Source organism: Anguilla anguilla, chromosome 5, assembly GCF_013347855.1.
Source record: "Anguilla anguilla isolate fAngAng1 chromosome 5, fAngAng1.pri, whole genome shotgun sequence".
Classification (NCBI taxonomy): domain Eukaryota; kingdom Metazoa; phylum Chordata; class Actinopteri; order Anguilliformes; family Anguillidae; genus Anguilla; species Anguilla anguilla.
In genome coordinates, this window is record NC_049205.1 from 46,967,910 (window position 1) to 46,991,482 (window position 23,573).

At 41.7% G+C, this 23,573-nt stretch overlaps 1 protein-coding gene across 12 annotated transcripts; it reads right to left on the minus strand.

Annotated features, from left to right (window-relative positions):
* Window positions 1-448: 448 nt before the first annotated feature.
* On the minus strand, window positions 449-23,537 carry LOC118227102 (ubiquitin carboxyl-terminal hydrolase 8-like). 12 transcript variants are annotated; one of them, XM_035417238.1, is made up of 22 exons: window positions 23,358-23,537; window positions 22,564-22,753; window positions 22,028-22,172; window positions 21,690-21,775; window positions 21,328-21,469; window positions 20,533-20,575; window positions 20,210-20,381; window positions 19,671-19,833; window positions 19,414-19,555; window positions 18,923-19,176; window positions 18,246-18,755; window positions 17,950-18,042; window positions 17,516-17,590; window positions 17,239-17,313; window positions 4,579-4,766; window positions 4,036-4,257; window positions 3,699-3,909; window positions 3,379-3,381; window positions 2,254-2,490; window positions 2,018-2,160; window positions 1,626-1,758; window positions 449-1,525 (listed from the first exon to the last, which is right to left on the minus strand). In XM_035417238.1, the coding sequence occupies exons 2-22, from the start codon at window positions 22,665-22,667 to the stop codon at window positions 1,361-1,363; spliced, it is 3,306 nt and encodes a 1,101-aa protein (XP_035273129.1). In that variant the 5' UTR covers window positions 22,668-22,753; window positions 23,358-23,537; the 3' UTR covers window positions 449-1,360. The 12 variants fall into 12 exon arrangements, with proteins under 12 accessions (XP_035273129.1, XP_035273130.1, XP_035273131.1 ...); XM_035417239.1 differs by having other exon boundaries at window positions 23,375-23,517; XM_035417240.1 differs by having other exon boundaries at window positions 23,436-23,501.
* Between the last annotated feature and the right edge of the window lie 36 nt (window positions 23,538-23,573).

The following is a 23,573-nucleotide window of genomic DNA, read 5'->3' on the forward strand; positions in this document are numbered from 1 at the left end:
TCCTTTAAACATTTTTACTCATTTACTGAATGCCACAGAGAAAGTAGGCCATGAACATGCAGTTACACTGCAATTCTTATCTTATAATATTACGAGATCAATGAAAACAATGATGTTTCAAATTAACTAGTTTTGTTAAATGAAAGAAATAAAGGCACCTTTCAGGATCTACAACTGCTTGGGTTAGCTTTTTTTTGCCCCCTTGTGGTGAAACAAGGGATTTTGCATTGCCAAACAGGTTGCTCAGTCACCCGGTCAATCAAGACAGAGAGGGGCAATACAATTTAGTGCTTTCTCCAGTTGCCACCTATGCCTGACTTCAATTCTCAATTCTGTATTTTCTTATCGTAAAGATGATATTCCAAAGGAATAAACAGGAAATAAGAGCTGCATATAAAGCATTTGTCTCATACATATGTGAGACTTAAGAAAATCTTATAAGACAGTATTTTCTGCAGAGTACTTCATTTAATGACCTACAGTTGGGTAAATATGCCATTTCTACAAGAGTGGATTTGGTGCAGAGTGTACAGGGGCAGGAAAAGTAAATACATCTGGTAACCATTGACACAATTTGGAACATTAATGTTTTAGAAAAAAAAGATACCCAAAAACTTGGAAAAGTGCCGACTGAAGCATCACCTGAACTAGAGTGTTATCAACCATCACACTGACAAGGCGTAAAAGGTGGTCCCCAAAAGTTCCCTCCTCCACAAATGAAAAACCAAAAACAAAGACAGCACTTTCAGCATACTGAACATTTATGTGATGCTAAGCACCCCTCCTCTCTTTTGGCAGAACCTGGCCACTTCCCAAATTAAAAATTCAAACCAATTGGAATATGTGTTAATGCACTTTATCTGTCATCAGTGTGCACATCATCCAATAACCTGCTTCTAATTTATTCACAGTACAAGAAAGTGTTAAGGTCAGTTGTGTGAAAAGGCCATCGTACTGAATCCAAGGAAAAGAAAAGGAAGGGAAAAAAACATGGAACATTTTAAGGGTTCCACAACTGCAACACAAGGAAAACAGTGAACAGTATTAAAGACCAGGAATATGCGTAGTCCTTGCAGGCGTACTATGCGGCATGACCGGTTTTGTGCCAGTCACGGTGACAAAAATTATGCTCGACCTTCTTGCTATGTTAAGTAATATCAGCAAATGAAGTGCTGAACTTCTACATAGTCTTACAGGAAGTGAGGCGCTATCATGTCGCAGTGTTGGCTCTGCGGCCTCATCCCACAGGGGCTGCGGAAAGTGCTCCAGCCCTTAATGCTCTTTAATCAGACCCTCAGACCGAGGTGGACGGCCAGTTGTTGCCGTGTAGATTCACCGACCAGAATCTTCCCCTGCAATTTCACAAGGCCAAGGCCGAGTAGAAGATGATGTAGGCAGCCGGGGACTTGACTGAAGACGTGGAAATTTCAGCCACCTCGTGGTCGTCATACTTGAACCAGCGTTGCTTGTTACTGTTCTTACAGTACGCAGTGTAATGTCCTCCGTCAAGACCTCCGTAGTGGTTCTGCGTGGAAACAAACCGAGGAACGGTCAGTTACTTTTCCCGCCAACAGACACAGCTTGAGCACGCTTGCGCTGACACAAGCAGTTTTGAGTGTACTTACGGATACTCCGTAGAGGTTGTATCGCTTCAAGTTGTGCTTTGGGCCGATAACATAGTGATTCAGGTCCAGGTTTTCGAGAGGAAAGTCAACAGATGTCTGAAGCTTCTGTTTCCATCGTCCCTCATAGGAGAACCTTCAGGAAAGCATTTTGTTAACACTTGGGAAACAAATACTATTTCTCCGCGTTAACACATCGGTTACTTAGACTTTTTTTCACGCCTATCTTCAAGGAAGGCCATTATACCAATATATCAGATATTCAGACTCGGCTGCTGTGAATGTACTAAATAAAATTTCAAAAATGCTGATGTCAGCTCAGATGACCTCACTCTGCATGCTCACAATCCCACTGTAGCTGTAGGTGTAACTCAGGGAGACCTGTAGACTAATACCGTTTAAGGTGCACCAGCAGAATGGGAGGGACCTTCCAGATTTCCAGCTTCTTGGTTGAATCTCTGTGGGTCTTGCAGTTTCTGCAGAACACTTTGTTGTTGTCTGTAAGCCTCTCCTCTTTGGAAAACAGCTTCAAGCAGTCCTGGAGGAGAGAAGCCGTAGGAATCTAACCAAACACACCCAATGCACTTAAACCAAGGGGAGGCAAGGCCTTACCTCAGGCTACGCCACTCACCTGCAGGGTACACTTGTTGGAGGAAGCCAGCGGCAGTGACAGGTACATGAACGTTTCGAAAGTGCGCGATTTCTTGTGGCAGGTCAGACACTGCACAGTGGACTTGAACTGGCCCTGGAAGAGAGCCACGATGATCGATTCGTTGAGCAACTTGTGTTTGTTCCAGGCCAGGTCCGCCGCTTTGAAGTCATCCAGATGATCGTTCTCCTCCTCTATGTACCTCTTGCGGTTGTCAGCCTGAGGAAGAAGCCAAGTAGATGCCCGTTCAGCAGCAAAACAAGCTTTGTTTTGTCATTTTCAAATCAGCCATTCCATTGCACTCAAAATGCTTTTACAATTCCTTCACCCTATTGGTAAATAAGGTCCAAATTACTACTCAAGCCATGATAACAAGCACACAGACCAATCAATGCTTTCCAAAGGTCAAAGCTCATTGCTGCACCACACCCAATAAAAACGCCTATAAAGCACAATATTCAGCCATACAGTTCTTCAGAATCGACGTGAACTCCAGATTAAGCGAGTTCTCTTACCCACCTACCAGTTGCTTATCAGATATATTCATCTGTGCATGCTGGGGATCATTCCAGTTAAATGGCAAATTTTGACTGACCCTTTTTATCTTAATGAACTTTTCTTGACATTTTTCGAATGGGAACAATTTGTTACACTGTGAATATCGCTGTAACAACTTCTCCCATAAGCAAAATATAAATACTGTATATTGATTTAAAAGAACATGTGAGGCCAAATGGCAAATGTTTTCCTACGGAATACCCCTCAAGGAAACACAGCGATGTATCCTGATGATAGCAGGTTACACTTCGGATGGGAGGAAATGTTTCCATGAGATGGGAAAGCTGACCGAAACATAGCATCACAGACACTAGAAAAACCAGGCCTGTGCGGACAGCATGAAAAATACATCAAATGCGATAAATGGCTGGCCTCAGTACTCCATTGCACTGCATGAGAGTCATTCAGAGCACTGGTTTCTGCAATGATGAATGTTTCTGGGTTCACATGCAAGAAAATTCTGATGCTGTTTCAGACAGGACAGACGCACATCACGCTTGACACACACACAGAATTTCAGGGTATAAAAATCACGACAAATTTACTTACTCTCTAATTGTGTCATCAAAATGAATACCGAAAAAGAAGGGATAATTATAAAAGTAGTCAAGTATGAGTACAGTACACATGCATTTTCAGCACCTCCTCATATTGGATTCCATTTCAGAATCACTGTACTGCTATTCAGTAAACTGTATAGCTAATGGTCAAGGTCCCTTACACGGTCCACAGACATAAATACAAAAAGTATACAGCTAAAAGCTTGTTGAAAAGTACAATAAACGTATTTAAAAGTTCAATTTTTAAGAATTATTATTTTTTTGATGTGTAGATCTACAAAAGATATTTCAGAAAACAATAAGTCTTACTTTGTTGAGGTCCTCGTGGAGTCCATCCATAAGGAAGAGCAGCAGCTCCTGGGAGTCATGTTGGTCGTAGCTGGCAAACTGGTCGTTGATCTTCCCGATAGTGATTTTGAAGTCCCGTGGGCTGATGAACTTGTAAAGCCCCGACCAAAGGGCCTTCATAATCACACCAAACTCCTCGGCCACCTCGCCCTTGTGCCCCAGGATGTTGGCCCTGCCACCGTCATGGAGGAAGTGTGTTAGTCAGGCGCCTCGACGACGCGTAGCTAAAACTCACCTCGCCTGCCAAACCGATATGCAAAAGCGAGGTCCTGCACAGGCCTGGCTGGCCGGGCCTCACCTGTTGATGTCTTGCTGATACAGGTTCTTGTTGAAGTAGTCAGCCATGGCGGGCGTGTTGCACAGGCACTGCAGGATGGAGTTCATATAGCAGGTGTTCCCCAGGTTCCGCAGGCCCGTCAGCGAAGCCCCAAGCCCTCCGAACACTGGGTTTAGGTTACGGATCTTGGGTGCGGACAGCCTGGCGATCTCGGCTTTATTGTGGGTGGAGACGTTCGCCGGCCTAGTGAAAAGCCCATGTCATTACCAACCACTACATTTCTGGAAGGGATGAAACGATGTAGCTTGTTTTCTTTTTTTGCAAAAAACACATGAATTGTTTACATTATTTTACCTATTTTAGCCACTTATTTCTTCGTCCAATATGTAACCACTTGATAATGTAAGCTGAGGTCACAGCATCCAGGTCTGTAGTAACTACTGTGACAAACATCATACTTCTGACAGACACTAGACTCTTCCACATATGTGTGCAGTCCCTGCCTTTTCAAGCACAAGAAATGCTACAGTGTCACCATGAAGGATCAGGGGTCAGATCACGCACTTGGTTTCTCTGTTGATGGTGGGAATGGGCGCGGCCTTCCTTTGGCCCTCCTCCTTGATGTCCTGCGTGATGTCGGGGGAGGAGTAGGAGCGCTTCAGCTTGGAATGCTCGTGGTCAGGCTCAGCCGCGCTCGCCTGCTTATGCTTCGCCAGAGGGGGCGTGGCCGGGGGCGTCTGGGACACGCTCACCTCGGGCGGGTACAGATGCACCCTGTTGGTGGGGGAGTGGTAGTACCGGTATGTACCCGTCACTGTGTCCAGGAACTGGAAGCAAAATTGAGTTGGTCAGTCAAAACTGGATAACCAAAAAAACAAACAAAATAAACAGAAACTTGAAGCTAAATTCCAAAAATGTAATTCTTCCTCCGGGTCTCAAAAGAAGCCAATAACACATTCAACTTGTATACTTGTTCATTTATGTTATCAGAGGGCAATGCTTGTTCTGGTCTTATATTTTTGTCAATACCTTCATCCATCCAGTAGGTAATCCTGGTACACTCCTTCCCATCTCCTCGCTCCTCGTCCTGGTCAGTGGGTCAGGCTGGAATGTCACAAGCATACAGCTCATACACCCTGCTCTATTACAGAAGTTAACATATACCAGACGCATGACGAATGATCCTGCTAACTTCCAGTGTGGAGGAACAACTATATTTCAGCATAAAATTCTACAAGTCAAATTCTGCAAACAGAATATAGCCAGAATTTCAAAGAGATGTGTGCTAGTTCAATCTCTCCCATACCATTAGCCAGACTTCTGAGACCATTAGCCTCACCACTATCGTACTCGTCATAATTAACTACATGCAAATCTTAGTCACGCAGCTTTGTTGACTAATGCAATGACTTCAAGGAAAAAACATGCCATGCTCAAAGCCATTACATTTAGTGTCTGTATACCTTCAGTTTCTCAAAGTCATCTGCTGTTCTATTTTTTAAAATCCTTGCCTTTTGGTTCCCATTCTTTATTTCATTACTATGCTTCAGAGGAGCCTGAGTAGGGACAGAACAAAGTCTTAAACATGTTTCATTTTTGGACAGATATAGGTGGGTGGAGTCAACTAGATGAGGAAATGAATAGGGATGCGAAATGGGAAAGATGAGTTTGTTTTTGTTCTACAGATACAGTTAGCCTTAAGCCTTTACGAGCAAAAGGATAGCAGCAAGCACTCGTGCATTTCAACAGCGGAACAAACCTTGAGTTCACCGACAGAGTTGTTGGGCGCAGGTGAATTCTTTGACTGCACACCAACGCCTGGATCCCTCTCATTTGTCTTCTCTTTCTCCTCCCCTGGTTTGTCCTGCTGCTCCTCAGTCTTCTCCGAATCCTGCCCATCCAGGTTTTTCTCCTGCTCCTCCTCCTTCTGGTCCCCCTCTCTGCGCTCCCTCTCCTCCTTGGCACGCTGCTCCTCCCGTCTCTCGGCTTCCTTCCTCTCCTCCTCCTCGGCCTGCCTTTCCTTCTCCCTCCTCTCACGTCTCCTCTGCTCCTGTTCCTGCTTCGCCCTCTCCATCTGCTGCGTGGCTTCCGCGTGGATCTGGCTCTTCTCCTGCTCCGTCAGGGAAGCCTTGGGGTCAAAGCGCGGCTTGACGGAACGGTCCGGAACCAGCGGCCCATTCTGGACCAGCGGCTTGTCCTTGGCCGAACCTTCGCCGCTTGGTGTCACGCCTTCCGATGTTTTGACAGACGGTTTTTTGTTGCGATCAAACTGAGGGGGACATGAGAGAGTCATGTTTTAATTTGCATACAGGTTAAATACTTTGATAAAGGCAGAAACAAGAAATCCATATTGAAAGGAGTGATACTCAAACGCTCTGATGGGACTATCTGGCCCTTCCACTCTAAAGTGGTCTCTGTGCCTACCAGCACCCTTACCTGTGGAATCACCTTGGCTGTGACTTCGGGCTGGCTGGCTGAGACTTTACTCGGTTTATTCACAGGTGCTGCAGAGGAAGTGGGCAAAGCTGCGGGACTTTCCGGCAGCTTCTCTGGCCGCTCTGCCTCCTGGATAGTCTCCTGCTCTTCAGAGTTCCCATTCATCTCCACAGGGGGTTCGGGTTCTGGTTTGGGTTCGGGTTCTGGAGGGGCTGGAGGTTTCGGCTCCTCGAGCGATGGGTAGCTTAAGTTCACTGTTCCAAAGTCACATTATAGTCCCTCTCATTACAAGTTTACCAAAAGGTGCTTCACTAAAACTAATCTGTAATAAATTCCATACTCCCACACAGCCCACTAGCACCTCTCACCATTTTATTGACTGAAAACAAATCACACCTGACGTAACATATTCACATGTAAACAGAAGGTAGCTAATTCAAAAACAAAACTATAAGTAATGATGGATCAAACTATTTATGCTGCACCCTTACATTTTGGGATCATGTCAATGGTGTCTTGCCGGGGTGGTTTAACTTTAGCGTTGGACGTATACATCGGGTAGAACAGCAGCCAGCTCTCGTACCCGCCTTCCAGAACCAAGGGCTCACTGCGGAGGATGGTCTTACTGTCCCACTACAGAACAAACATTTTCACTGACATGTCACTGGCATGTATTGTACAGCACAGCTACACACACATGCATGGTTTTCTGTTAATATGGCATTACACGCTTGGCCATTGTTTTCACCTTATAGAGGGCGTCCTTCAGGCTCTGAAGAGGGGTGCCTAATTTGAGGTCTCCTACGCTGCTGAACCAGTCCAGCAGGATTATGTAATCCGCAAAGGCCCGACGCTGCCACTGATCTCTCGACTCCTCTGGAAGCTTGGTCTCAATTTGATTGACAGTTATTCTGAAAACAAACAAAACAAACATCACCAACAGAAATGGGAAATTACTAAAGCAGAATAATTCAGAGCCATCTCCTTAAATGTTTATTTCTAAATGGTCAAGAACCATATTTTGTTCAGCTCACAAAAAAATTCATGTGTGACAGTTTTTTGTTTTTCATTTTTAAAGAAAACTCAGAACTATTGTTCTAAAAGAATCAGGGGAATTTTGTCAATCATGCTGGTTAAATAGTGACCTCTTCAATACAAAAACAAAACTAGATAATGAACACTGACCAGTTTCTGTAAATTCAAAAATAACTAATCCACCATACAAATTTTGCTAATTTTCCCACATTCCCCCCATCCCACCTCACCCCTTTTTCCTGAACCTACCCTGGACTGATGGCCTCTTCTGGAACACTGATGCAGTTCTGCAGTGGTACTCGAATTTGAGACCCTTCAAAATCTCTCCTGCTTCTGGCATCCATGATAATGACGCTCATGCTCTGATCTTTCATCATCTTAAAGAGCTTCTCAGCAGTGACCCCCCCAGGATGGACGTTACCTAGCCAGGGAGAGAGGTAGGGAGAGCTGACTCAAAATGCACATTACTGGAACTCTTTGTCTCCTTGGGAAGTTATTTATTTACTTCTAAGCATCTTAGTCATTTAACTTATTTACATGTCTCAGTTTGAAAAGTTACTGAAATACCTTACCTTTTGGATTCTCAATTTTAGCTTCCTTCTGTTCCCCATTCACCTACAGCAGAAGTGTACATTATAGCAAAATGTCAGTGTCATATGCACATTTTAACAGGTGATAACTTACATTAACTACAGATCAAACATGAATTACCATTCTTTGTACTAGGGACTTTATACGTGTAGGCTACTCCTAGAACAATGCCACATAAAATAAACAAAAGATCAGTTGGCCGAATTAAAAGCAGAAATACATAATTCACAGGTTAATTTCATATGTAAGAATTCAACAATCAAGGCTATCGATTAAAGAAGACAATTCATGGTTCATTTCATTATTACTGTATAAATGCTTACACCTTTAGCATTCCAAAAAGGGACAGTATTTTGGTTTTATAAATTTACAAATTTACAAAACCAAAATACTTCAAATTTAGTGTAGGTTTTTGATATATCACTGCTCAAGCTGCTTTGGAGTGCTTCTTGCTTTACACCACCGAACGGCCTATGCCTGCCATTGTAAAGGTAACATATCCTCAGAACATTTTCTAAAGACCTAAAATATAATTCATCCCATACAAATACTGTCTGGGATAATCAAAACCATAAACAGACATAAGATTTTCAAAAAAACCAAGAATGTAAACTATCCCTTTAAAATAAAGTATTTACTTGACTTTAATTCATGCGACATGTGATTTAGCTGCCTCTTGTCTATCCTTTGGCCACTGCAGTTTCAATCCATTATTTGTGATTTGCAAATTATTGTAAACTCAGTTGGTTCTTCAATGATGCATTGATGCACTACCTTCTTGATCTCCTTCTTTGCTTCCATCACCTCTTTGAAAGAGCTCCTCCCAGCATCCTTCTCAGATTTCTCCTCTCTCTTCTTTTTTTCTTCAATCTTCTCCCTCTCTTCCAGCTTTTTGCGCACTTCTGCCTCTTCATACCTGACAGATTTGGACAGGCTTGTAAAATATCACAGCCAGCAGAAATTGATTACGAAACAACCAGAAAGCACCAGCCTGACTGCTGTTTAACCGCACTTCATACTGTTACATGCTTCAGTTAACATCCCTAGGTGGAGCTCAGTGCAAAATGAATTATAATTTAGAAGTCAGACCTGAGCTTGAGACTGTCGGACAGCTTTTCGGCCTCCTCTATGGCTTTTTTAAAGCTGGTCGGTCCAAGCATAGAAAGAAAAAATTCCTTTGAAAAAAAGACAAGGTGACAATTAGTCATTAATTGCATCTCTTTGTCTGTAAAAAAATATATATGTAATTCATCATTTTCATTCTATAAGTGCTACAATGATAGTATTTTCATATTTCAATCCATATTCAAAGCATTGCCCTTTACAGGTACTGGGAACACACTTTCACTACATTCACTGGATAGAGTCAGATTGATGGAATTCACAAAGCAATGAATGTTCACATCACTATAAAACCAGGCTGCGTACCTGTTGCTGCTTGAAATCGGGTCTCTTTTTGATGAGATCATAGACTGTTAAGTATTTCATGTACAGAACATAGGCCTTCTCTTCGTCCCGGTGAAGACGACTCTCTTCCGCCGCTTTAAATATTTTACAGGCACTCTGCACATAACTGAGGACAAAATCGGATATGCAAACACAAACCCACATTGAATCACTGTCATCCAAATGTAATTAATAATTTCGACGATCCTTGGTACAATAAATAAAACATTTTGATAATCACCAAGGTGATAGCATGTTTATCTGAGCCAATGATGACAATGTGTTATGTTGCACCAGTTTCAGTGTCGGATTTTGCCACAAACAGCTCATTGGCATAAAGAACGTAGGCTACAGTGCCGTAATAATGAAGTCACTGCAATTTCTATACTGTGCAGTTGGGCAGTATTAATTGTGTTGGCTTCACAATGCGCACATTGCGCAGTACTAAATGAAAAACAAAAACAAAACACACACACACGGTTTCCAAAATAACAAATGTCGAGTAACATACCTTCTCGTGTTTATTTTATCGGGCTTAATTTCGGCCTTTTTGTTGAGGTCACCCAAAGACGTGGAGAGGTAAAGCGCCTTTACCTCAGTTGTTACCGCTGGCATCTTTGTAGGTAATGTTGGCTCAAATGTGCATCATCGAGGATAAAATTGTTACGACATGTTCGTCGTGAGATTCAGGGGCGATATGTCTGCGGGTTAGAAAAGACAAAAACTATTGCATATATGCAATAATGCTTATCAAATTACCAGATAAGATGATAACCGCTGCTAGCTATCACGTCGCAAAAACCTGTCCCACAACTGCTCAGTTAGCTATACAAGGAGTTCCGAAAAATAGCTAACTTGCTTGAAAACGGGTGATATTACACTAGCTTGAACCAACACTCGCATGTGCGTGTTTCTTGGTCAGCTATCTCCTACTTAAAAGAGAATACACTAGTAGTTGTCAGTCCGCATAAAACTGGAATAAAACAATCAAAGATTGTGGAGTAGCGTCGAACTAGCTAACGTTAGCTATTTAATAGGCTGTGCCTAGCCAACTCTTCAATAGATACCATTGTTAGTAAGACTGGCGGCAATTATTGCTCTGAAATGTCATCCAATTCACTGATCAGCTAGTAAAAATACATATTAGTCTACAGTACAGTAGGTTATGATACATGTCGATCCAGGAAGTAACATTAGCTGGCTAGCTAACAAACTGCATTAGATTGCTAGCGAGATAGTATAGCGATCTATCAAATCCAATAACATTAACATTTGCTGCTTAAAATGAGAATATTTCACATATTACGGACTAACCGGTTGTCGCCACTCACTGAAGATCAACAATAATCGACGGTACCACAACCTGTCCCACCACAACTAACTATAGCCTACTTGTTTTGGTTTATCGGACGGCTGACTCCCGGAAAGACTTCAAATTTAAGTCAGGGAGCCACCAGACGGACAACATGGACGTCGACATGTGACCTAGCAAATTCAGTCGAATATGTCTGACAAAAACACTCAGATACGCTTTGGTAGAGTTCCACACGTAGACATTCCACATGTTTATCTGTTACTTTGCAGTAATTTATTTGGCAGTTTTAACTCAATATTCCTTATACACGCTTAGATACACAACGCTACCGCCATTTGTCAATTTCAGTCTTGATTTTCTTTTATATTTTGGCATTATCTTGGGCATATTCTGTGATTTTTTCCCACATGATAATAAATGTGTGACTATCTTCACCTCGTGTGCAACCAAGACACTCAAATGGCTTTGAATAGTAGTGTCTACATGCACTTCAGTAAGAGCGTCTGCTTAATGTATACACCTTCCTCTTTTCACTTGTCGCGTGAGGAGGTCGTAGTTGTCCGTTTAGTCTATCCCTTTAAACCAATTGAATGTGTTAGCTAGGGGGCGTTATATTCAAGGTGTAATGGCCTCATTAACAGAATGTAAAAGGACACTTTGTGGTAAATATAGTTTAAATACCGCATAATGGTCGTGATTTTATCATTGACGATGTATTCATAAACCCAACTGAGTGGCGGAGACTATACACGTTGACTCGTTCGAGACGTATACATTTTTCACTGTGAACAATTATTTACCCAGAATATGGGGGTAAGCTAATATACCTTTCACCACATGCATTTACCACTTTTCGTATGCCCAACTATCATTTAACAGTTGTGTGCACAACTATTCGAGTCATAAGTGCGAAATTTCGACTTGTCATACACACGTAGAACAGCGCATGTACAACAGCAAAGGTTTGTATGTATTAATCCGCACGCACGTGTGTTTTGAAGATGTTTTGCTACAACGTTTTGTAACCCCCAAAAAGCCTGCGTTTCCAGAATTACACTTAGGAATATACCGGGACACAGAATACAGAATATACTGAACTAACAGCGTTAAAATCGAACCTGATAGAATTTAAACTAATGTGGGTACGGTGCCTATTCTGTGTACATCCGCGCATAATACGGGGACTGTTCTTTCAGTAAAAATTGGGCGCCGAATAGAAAACACCCCCAAGATGATAAAAAAGATGGGAGGGGACAAGAGGGAGTGGAGTTATCCGGCTCTGACCGATGGAAATGAGACTGCAGTAACAAATAAAGAAAAGGCAGAGTTATTGGCAAATACGTTTGTTAGGGTACATAGCTCCAATAATTTATCAGTAGAAGGAAGAAGAGGCAAAGAGAAAACAAAGTCTGAAAATATGGAGGCTTTATGCAGAAAGGATAGTAATGATGATGGACAAAATGTACCTTTCAGCATGGGAGAATTAAAAAGGGCACTAGATAAAACAGGAAAGACAGCACCGAGTAAAGATGAGATATGTTATAGCATGTTAAAACATCTGAGTGTAGGAAGTCTGGGGAAATTGTTGTCACTGTATAATAAAGTGTGGGAAGAGGGGAGAATGCTAAGGAGCTGGAAGGAGGCGATAATTATTCCAATAAGGAAACCTGAAAACGATGCCAGCAGGCCTGGAAACTATAGACCAATTGCCTTGACATCTCACATGTGTAAGTTAATGGAACGTATGATAAATGAGAGGTTAATGTATTTTTTGGAAAAAGGAGGTATGGTGGCGTCGTATCAAAGTGGATTCAGGAGAGGAAGGAATACTATGGATCCAATGTTGTGTCTGGAGAATGAAATAAGGAAAGCGCAAGTAAATAAAGAGACAGTGGCTGCAGTGTTTTTTGATGTTGAGAAAGCGTATGATATGCTATGGAGAGAGGGACTTCTAATCAAACTGCACGTAATGGGAGTCGGAGGGAAAATGTTTAATTGGGTTATGGACTTTTTAGATGGAAGGACTATTCAGGTGAAGATAGGGTCAGAGTTATCAACCAAATATGTTGTGGAAAACGGGACACCTCAGGGAAGTGTAGTAAGTCCAACTTTATTTTCCATCATGATAAACGACATATTTGTGAATATCCCTATGGTATGGGGAAGTCATTGTTTGCAGATGACGGGGCTTTGTGGAAAAGAGGGAGAAATGTTGAACACATAGTGAAGAACGTGCAAGATGGAATTAATAAAGTTGAAAAGTAGGGAACAAAGTGGAGAGTTAAATTTTCAGTTGAAAAAACAAAATCTATGCTCTTTACAAGAAAGAAACTCAGGGAATGCAATTTGAAATTGTATGGAAATAATTTAGAGAAAGTTGTGAGTTTTCGTTTTTTGGGAGTACATTTTGATATGAGGTTAACATGGAGGGAGTATATTAAATATGTTGTTAGTAGATGTAAAAAAGTGATAAATGTCATGAGGTGTCTTGCAGGATTGGAGTGGGGAGCTGATATAGCATCTCTGAAATATATTTATGTAGCCTTAATTAGATCAAGATTAGACTATGGAAGTATCGTATATGGATCAGCAGCAAAATCTGTGCTGGCGGACCTAGATGTTATACAAGCTCGGGCTTTACGAGTGTGTTTAGGAGCAGTTAAAACTTCCCAAGTGTGTGCACTCCAAGTGGAAGCAGGTGAAATGCCACTGTGGTTGCGTCGGAAACAGCTGGTGGCTAACTACTGGGTTAATCTAAGGGGGCATGGAGATAGTCATCCAACAAAAAGGGTACTGCAGACAAGCTGGGAGAAGGAGAGGATGGAAAAATCAAGTTTTGGATGGGCAGGAGATCAAGTGGCAAGAGATATGGGAGTATATGATAAAGAATTTGGCGAAACTGTGGTGTGGCCTGTTAGACCTGTCTGGGAATTAGAAAGTGTGGGGGTAGATCTGGAATTACTTAAGATTAAGCATAGTAATAAGAATGCTGACTTAGTTAGTGAATATTATAACTATAGGGACTGCAAGTATAAAGGCAGTGTTCAGATTTTTACAGATGGATCAAAGGATCCGCAGACAGATGCGACAGGGGCTGCAGTTGTTGTGCCTAGTTACCAAGTGGGAATTAGCAAGAGAACATCGGATTGTTTAAGTGTGTATGCGGTTGAATTGTTTGCCATATTGATGGCATTAGAATGGGCTGAACGGGGTAGGGTTAACAAAATAGTAATATGTAGTGATTCTGTGTCGGCCATTGCAAGCATTAAGACAGGTACAGCCAGAAATCACCAGGATCTGCTGTATGAAATCTTGTTTGCCAATTCAAGAGTGGTTAGGCAAGGGAAAAATGTTACATTCATGTGGGTCCCAGCACATTCAGATATCCCGGGAAACGAGAGAGCAGCTACGTTGGCAAAAGAAGCAGTCAAAAAGGGAAGTGTTGAAATCAATATCAAATTATCAAAATCAGAGGGAAAGGGCATTGTGTGGGCAGCACTGGGATCAGGAGAGAAGGGGGAGACATTTACATCTGATACAAAATAGAGTAGGCAGTGTAAGAAAGAGGGGAGGAAACAGAAGAGAGGAGGTTGTAATATCAAGATTAAGAGTAGGACACAGCAATTTACGCAGCACGCTTCATCTTATAGGTAAACATCCAACCGGTCTTTGTGAAATCTGTCAGGTACCAGAAACCGTAGAACACGTTATCATTAACTGCAATAAATATAGGTCGGGAAGGAAGGATATGATGGAGGAGATGGGAAGATTGGGGATAACAGGAGCAGGCTTGATGAATGTACTGGAGTGTGGTGCTAGTGGGCAGGGGAGGAGATGTTTTATTAACTACCTTCGGGGAACGGGACTGTTAATGAAAGTGTGACAGTCAATAAGCTGTAGGAGTTAACTTACTCCGAAAGATGGCAGTAATGCAACTTTCAACGATGCAAGCTGACGGTAAACAACACCGAAGAAGAAGAAAACACCCCCAATTCCCCAGCATCATTCACTAGTCCTTTACACAACAGTTTGGTTTACTGAAGCGATAAGGTAAGCCACGAAAACACCTGATATCACTCTATCGGATAATAACGAATCTTTTCCAGGTCAGTCTCAGGGTATTTTGTCTGGCCCCACCGGATGTGGAAGTTGATGTCTTTGCTGGTAAAAAATAATTCCACTTCCCCCGGAATCCCGATCATCCTGCCGATTTCTTGTTTATTACATTAACTTGCCAGAGTTCCGGATATATTACGTTTTTGGAGGAAAATTATATATGTAGTTTATTAGGTGTGGGGACGTGTGTTCAGTCGACAGAATGGGGTTCGTGCTGTTGTTATAGACCAGAAAATGGTGGCCTAGCTCGCTAGCAAATGTGTCACGGCGGGTGAGCGCCATGCGTGGCTAGCAACGTTGCTGACTGGCTAGGTTGCGCCCAGTAGCTGTAGCTAGCATGTTGGCAAACTTTATGTGCTTGGGTCAGTACAACTTCAGTTCATATTAGCTAGCTGGTAATGACGATAGTTGGTGTAGGCGAACTTGCCAGCTTTATAGTAACATTTATTTACGCTGTGTAGTGCGGCTTAAATTGCAACCGGTTCGTTGCTAGCTCGTACTGCTGGTTTCAGCTGCTTAAATGTTAACTAGCTAGCAAGCATAAATAAAAGTTAAAACATTCCTTGGCGAATTATGCTTAATGCATTAAGAAACGTGATGACGAATCCCAAAAATGGCTAAAACCAACCACTACCTACAATTATCAACTGTTGGTTTTAAGTGGCTACAATATTCAATATTATGGGGGTAGTCTAGCTATGATCTGTAACGTTACGATGTGATGGCTTGCGAGATCATCACTGGTGACTGCAGTGTAGGAATTATAGAGGAGAGATGGTGATTGAGCGCGTGTTTTAAGAATAGAAACGTGTACGCTAACCATTTGAATATTTTGTTTAGCAATGTGTTATTTGGATTACATTCCTGCTGCACAAGAAGTTGCACCATGTATACAATAAAACATTGAGTGATGGATAACCGAAGTTTTGCTTTAATTCACTACAATTTGTATTAGTTATTCTTGGTCTCAAAAACCCTTGCATTGCTGCAATGGTACACTCACCATAGCTAAAGTTAACCATTTTCACATACGTTCCAATGCGTCCTATACAGCAGGGGTTTTCAAACTCGACTGGATATAGCCCTACAAGTTTTCATTCCGAAATTTAGTCCAATCACGGTTCTTGAGAATGTGTTTCCACCTTTTAATTTTTTTTTCATTTGAACATATTTTAACACCATGCAGATTTGTTTAATATTTGACTCCTCATTTGCCAAGTGGATTAATGTCAGTTTCACTTTTTCAACAGCTAGGATCATTTGACTTGTTTGTCTAAAGTTTTATCAATGGAAAAAAAAAAAAAAATCTCTTTCTAATGGAATCAATTGTTATATTATACATTACAGAAAATGGGAGAATTTGTCAATTTGTCTGATTCAATGGTTTGGAATTCTAATTTTGTTCTTCACGGTGGGCATTTCTGACAGTGTGACCTTTAGAGGGCAAGTCTTTCAACGGACAATTAGTGTGTTAACTCCTTTGCGCACATGCCAAATCTGGTCAATCCTTGTCCATTTGGGGGGTACCCTATTTAAAGCTTTATAACTCCAGATGTGAGCATCACTGAGACTTGAAAATAGCTTAAATGAAGCAAGACATTTGTACCATTACAATACTTATATAAATAGCTTTGTGATCTGTATGACTAGTGGGTAAAATATCCACATCAATATCTTTGTCAGAATATTCAGAAATTGACCAAAAATGTATCTTAGACCGACTGACTTGAACCAGTTTTATTACTCCATGTGAATGATCTGTTGTAAGGATATTTTATTCTCCAAATATCAAATAAGCTAGATTTATCCATAAAGGCTCTTGGCCTTCCAGTGGGCCATCTACCAACTAATCCATCTAAAACAATATTGAAATCCCCTCCATGTTTATCTAACCATCCCATAAAATGTTCTGTATAGATAGGAAAAGATAATCATTTTCCAATTTATTATTGTACCCAGAAACGTTGGCAGTAATTGTAGTAAAATTGTTGTAATTAATTACTTGGCAGGTGAAGTGTCCAGCAGGATCACTTTCTGAGTGTAGAATAAAGAATAAATTCAGTGGATATAAAGTAGCCACTCCAGTAGAATGTTCAGAGCCATGACATAGCCATAAAGAGTTACCCCATTAAGATCTCCAGAAATTGGCATCATCAGTAATAGTGTGATTCTTGCAAATAACAGATATCCGCCCTAATCTTCTTTGCAGAAAGAAATAAAGATTTCTGTTTAACCTAATTAAGCAGCCTCCTACTCTTAGCCAGGGGCGTCTGGGACACGCTAACCTCGGGCGGGTACAGATGCACCCTGTTGGTGGGGGAGTGGTAGTACCGGTATGTACCCGTCACTGTGTCCAGGAACTGGAAGCAAAATTGAGTTGGTCAGTCAAAACTGGATAACCAAAAAAACAAACAAAATAAACAGAAACTTGAAGCTAAATGCCAAAAATGTAATTCTTCCTCCGGGTCTCAAAAGAAGCCAATAACACATTCAACTTGTATACTTGTTCATTTATGTTATCAGAGGGCAATGCTTGTTCTGGTCTTATATTTTTGTCAATACCTTCATCCATCCAATAGGTAATCCTGGTACACTCCTTCCCATCTCCTCGCTCCTCGCCCTGGTCGGTGGGTCAGGCTGGAATGTCACAAGCATACAGCTCATACACCCTGCTCTATTACAGAAGTTAACATATACCAGACGCATGACGAATGATCCTGCTAACTTCCAGTGTGGAGGAACAACTATATTTCAGCATAAAATTCTACAAGTCAAATTCTGCAAACAGAATATAGCCAGAATTTCAAAGAGATGTGTGCTAGTTCAATCTCTCCCATACCATTAGCCAGACTTCTGAGACCATTAGCCTCACCACTATCGTACTCGTCATAATTAACTACATGCAAATCTTAGTCACGCAGCTTTGTTGACTAATGCAATGACTTCAAGGAAAAAACATGCCATGCTCAAGGCCATTACATTTAGTGTCTGTATACCTTCAGTTTCTCAAAGTCATCTGCGGTTCTATTTTTAAAAATCCTTGCCTTTTGGTTCCCATTCTTTATTTCATTACTATGCTTCAGAGGAGCCTGAGTAGGGACAGAACAAAGTCTTAAACATGTTTCATTTTGGGACAGATATAGGTGGGTGGAGTCAACGAGATGAGGAAATGAATAGGGATGTGAAATGGGAAAGATGAGTTTGTTTTTGTTCTACAGATACAGTTAGCCTTAGGCCTTTACGAGCAAAAGGATAGCAGCAAGCACTCGTGCATTTCAACAGCGGAACAAACCTTGAGTTCACCGACAGAGTTGTTGGGCGCAGGTGAGTTCTTTGACTGCACACCAGCGCCTGGATCCCTCTCATTTGTCTTCTCTTTCTCCTCCTCTGGTTTGTCCTCCTGCTCCTCAGCCTTCTCCGAATCCTGCCCATCCAGGCTTTTCTCCTGCTCCTTCTCCTTCTGATCCCCCTCTCTGCGCTCCCTCTCCTCCTTGGCACGCTGCTCCTCCGGTCTCTCGGCTTCCTTCCTCTCCTCCTCCTCGGCCTGCCTTTCCTTCTCCCTCCTCTCGCGTCTCCTCTGCTCCTGTTCCTGCTTCGCCCTCTCCATCTGCTGCGTGGCTTCCGCGTGGATCTGGGTCTTCTCCTGCTCCGTCAGGGAAGCCTTGGGGTCAAAGTGCGGCTTGACGGAACGGTCCGGAACCAGCGGCCCATTCTGGACCAGCGGCTTGTCCTTTGCCGAACCTTCGCCGCTTGGTGTGACGCCTTCCGATGTTTTGACAGACGGATTTTTGTTGCGATCAAACTGAGGGGGACATGAGAGAGTCATGTTTTAATTTACATACAGGTTAAATACTTTGATAAAGGCAGAAACAAGAAATCCATATTGAAAGGAGTGATACTCAAACGCTCTGATGGGACTATCTGGCCCTTCCACTCTAAAGTGGTCTCTGTGCCTACCAGCACCCTTACCTGTGGAATCACCTTGGCTGTGACTTCGGGCTGGCTGGCTGAGACTTTACTCGGTTTATTCACAGGTGCTGCAGAGAAAGTGGGCGGAGCTGCGGGACTTTCCGGAAGCTTCTCTGGCCGCTCTGCCTCCTGGATAGTCTCCTGCTCTTCAGAGTTCCCATTCATCTCCACAGGGGGTTCGGGTTCTGGTTTGGGTTCGGGTTCAGGAGGGGCTGGAGGTTTCGGCTCCTTGAGCGATGGGTATCTGAAGTTCCCTGTTCCAAAGTCACATTATAGTCCCTCTCATTACAAGTTTACCAAAAGGTGCTTCACTAAAGCTAATCTGTAATAAATTCCATACTCCCACACAGCTCACTAGCACCTCTCACCATTTTATTGACTGAAAACAAATCACACCTGACGTAACATATTCACATGTAAACACAAGGTAGCTAATTCAAAAACAAAACTATAAGTAATGATGGATCAAACTATTTATGCTGCACCCTTACATTTTGGGATCATGTCAATGGTGTCTTGCCGGGGTGGTTTAACTTTAGCGTTGGACGTATACATCGGGTAGAACAGCAGCCAGCTCTCGTACCCGCCTTCCAGAACCAAGGGCTCACTGCGGAGGATGGTCTTACTGTCCCACTACAGAACAAACATTTTCACTGACATGTCACTGGCATGTATTGTACAGCACAGCTACACACACATGCATGGTTTTCTGTTAATATGGCATTACACGCTTGGCCATTGTTTTCACCTTATAGAGGGCGTCCTTCAGGCTCTTAAGAGGTGTGCCTAATTTCAGGTCTCCTACGCTGCTGAACCAGTCCAGCAGGATTATGTAATCCGCGAAGGCCCGACCCTGCCACTGATCTCTCGACTCCTCTGGAAGCTTGGTCTCAATTTGATTGACAGTTATTCTGAAAACAAACAAAACAAACATCACCAATAGAAATGGGAAATTACTAAGGCAGAAGAATTCAGAGCCATCTCCTTAAATGTTTATTTCTAAATGGTCAGGAACCATATTTTGTTCAGCACACAAAACAATTCATGTGTGACAGTTTTTTGTTTTTCATTTTTTAAAGCAAACTCAGAACTATTGTTCTAAAAGAATCAGGGGAATTTTGTCAATCATGCTGGTTAAATAGTGACCTCTTCAATACAAAAACAAAACTAGATAATGAACACTGACCAGTTTCTGTAAATTCAAAAATAACTGTAATCCACCATACAAATTTAGCTAATTTTCCCACATTCCCCCCATCCCACCTCACCCCTTTTTCCTGAACCTACCCTGGACTGATGGCCTCTTCTGGAACACTGATGCAGTTCTGCAGTGGTACTCGAATTTGAGACTCTTCAAAATCTCTCCTGCTTCTGGCATCCATGATAATGACGCTCATGCTCTGATCTTTCATCATCTTAAAGAGCTTCTCAGCAGTGACCCCCCCAGGATGGACGTTACCTAGCCAGGGAGAGAGGTAGGGAGAGCTGACTCAAAATGCACATTACTGGAACTCTTTGTCTCCTTGGGAAGTTATTTATTTACTTCTAAGCATCTTAGTCATTTAACTTATTTACATGTCTCAGTTTGAAAAGTTACTGAACTACCTTACCTTTTGGATTCTCAATTTTAGCTTCCTTCTGTTCCCTATTCACCTACAGCAGAAGTGTACATAATAGCAAAATGTCAGTGTCATATGCACATTTTAACAGGTGATAACTTACATTAACTACAGATCAAACATGAATTACCATTCTTTGTACTAGGGACTTTATACGTGTAGGCTACTCCTAGAACAATGCCACATAAAATAAACAAAAGATCAGTTGGCCGAATTAAAAGCAGAAATACATAATTCACAGGTTAATTTCATATGTAAGAATTCAACATTCAAGGCTATCGATTAAAGAAGACAATTCATGGTTCATTTCATTATTACTGTATAAATGCTTACACCTTTAGCATTCCAAAAAGGGACAGTATTTTGGTTTTATAAATTTACAAATTTACAAAACCAAAATACTTCAAATTTAGTGAAGGTTTTTGACATGTCACTGCTCAAGCTGCTTTGGAGTGCTTCTTGCTTTACACCACCGAACGGCCTATGCCTGCCATTGTAAAGGTAACATATCCTCAGAACATTTTCTAAAGACCTAAAATATAATTCATCCCATATAAAAACTGTCTGGGATAATCAAAACCATAAATAGACATAAGATTTTCAAAAAAACCAAGAATGTAAACTATCCCTTTAAAATAAAGTATTTTTACTTGACTTTAATTCATGCGACATGTGATTTAGCGTCCTCTTGTCTATCCTTTGGCCACTGCAGTTTCAATCCATTATTTGTGATTTGCAAATGATTGTAAACTCAGTTGGTTCTTCAATGATGCATTGATGCACTACCTTCTCGATCTCCTTCTTTGCTTCCATCACCTCTTTGAAGGGGCTCCTCCCAGCATCCTTCTCAGATTTCTCCTCTCCCTTCTTTTTTTCTTCAATCTTCTCCCTCTCTTCCAGCTTTTTGCGCACTTCTGCCTCTTCATACCTGACAGATTTGGACAGGCTTGTAAAATATCACAGCCAGCAGAAATTGATTACGAAACAACCAGAAAGCACCAGCCTAACTGTGACTTCTTGGTGCTCATGGATATAGGACACACTGATTTACATAAGACAGTTCAACCGCACTTCATTCTGTTACATGCTTCAGTTAACATCCCTAGCTGGAGCTCAGTGCAAAATGAATTATAATTTAGAAGTCAGACCTGAGCTTGAGACTGTCGGACAGCTTTTTGGCCTCCTCTGTGGCTTTTTTAAAGCTGGTCGGTCCAAGCATAGAAAGAAAAAATTCCTTTGAAAAAAAGACAAGGTGACAATTAGTCATTAATTGCATCTCTTTGTCTGTAAAAAATATATATGTAATTCATCATTTTCATTCTATAAGTGCTACAATGGTAGTATTTTCATATTTCAATCCATATTCAAAGCATTGCCCTTTACAGGTACTGGGCACACACTTGTACTACATTCACTGGATAGAGTCAGATTGATGGAATTCACAAAGCAATGAATGTTCACATCACTATAAAACCAGGTTGCGTACCTGTTGCTGCTTGAAATCGGGTCTCTTTTTGATGAGATCATAGACCGTTAAGTATTTCATGTACAGAACATAGGCCCTCTCTTCGTCCCGGTGAAGACGACACTCTTCCGCCGCTTTAAATATTTTACAGGCACTCTGCACATAACTGAGGACAAAATCGGATATGCAAACACAAACCCACATTGAATCACTGTCACCCAAATGTAATTAATAATTTCGACGATCCTCGGTACAATAAATAAAACATTTTGATAATCACCAAGGCGATAGCATGTTTATCTGAGCCAATGATGACAATGTGTTATGTTGCACCAGTTTTAGTGTCGGATTTTGCCACAAACAGCTCATTGGAATAAAGAACGTAGGCTACAGTGCCATAATAATGAAGTCACTGCAATTTCTATGCTGTGCAGTTGGGCAGTATTAATTGTGTTGGTTTCACAATGCGCACATTGCGCAGTACTAAATGAAAAACAAAAACAAAAAACAAAACACACACACACGGTTTCCAAAATAACAAATGTCGAGTAACATACCTTCTCGTGTTTATTTTATCGGGCTTAATTTCGGCCTTCTTGTTGAGGTCACCCAAAGACGTGGAGAGGTAAAGCGCCTTTACCTCAGTTGTTACCGCTGGCATCTTTGTAGGTAATGTTGGCTCAAATGTGCATCATCGAGGATAAAATTGTTACGACATGTTCGTCGTGAGATTCAGGGGCGATATGTCTGCGGGTTAGAAAAGACAAAAACTATTGCATATATGCAATAATGCTTATCAAATTACCAGATAAGATGATAACCGCTGCTAGCTATCACGTCGCAAAAACCTGTCCCACAACTGCTCAGTTAGCTATACAAGGAGTTCCGAAAAATAGCTAACTTGCTTGAAAACGGGTGATATTACACTAGCTTGAACCAACACTCGCATGTGCGTGTTTCTTGGTCAGCTATCTACTACTTAAAAGAGAATACACTAGTTGTCAGTCCGCATAAAACTGGAATAAAACAATCAAAGATTGTGGAGTAGTGTCGAACTAGCTAACGTTAGCTATTTAATAGGCTGTGCCTAGCCAACTCTTCAATAGATGCCATTGTTAGTAAGACTGGTGGCAATTATTGCTCTGAAATGTCATCCAATTCACTGATCAGCTAGTAAAAATACATATTAGTCTACAGTACAGTAGGTTATGATACATGTCGATCCAGGAAGTAACATTAGCTGGCTAGCTAACAAACTGCATTAGATTGCTAGCGAGATAGTATAGCGATCTATCAAATCAAATAACATTTGCTGCTTAAAATGAGAATATTTCACATATTACGGACTAACCGGTTGTCGCCACTCACTGAAGATCAACAATAATCGACGGTACCACAACCTGTCCCACCACAACTAACTATAGCCTACTTGTTTTGGTTTATCGGACAGCTGACTCCCGGAAAGACTTCAAATTTAAGTCAGGGAGCCACCAGACGGACAACATGGACGTCGACATGTGACCTAGCAAATTCAGTCGAATACGTCTGACAAACACACTCAGATACG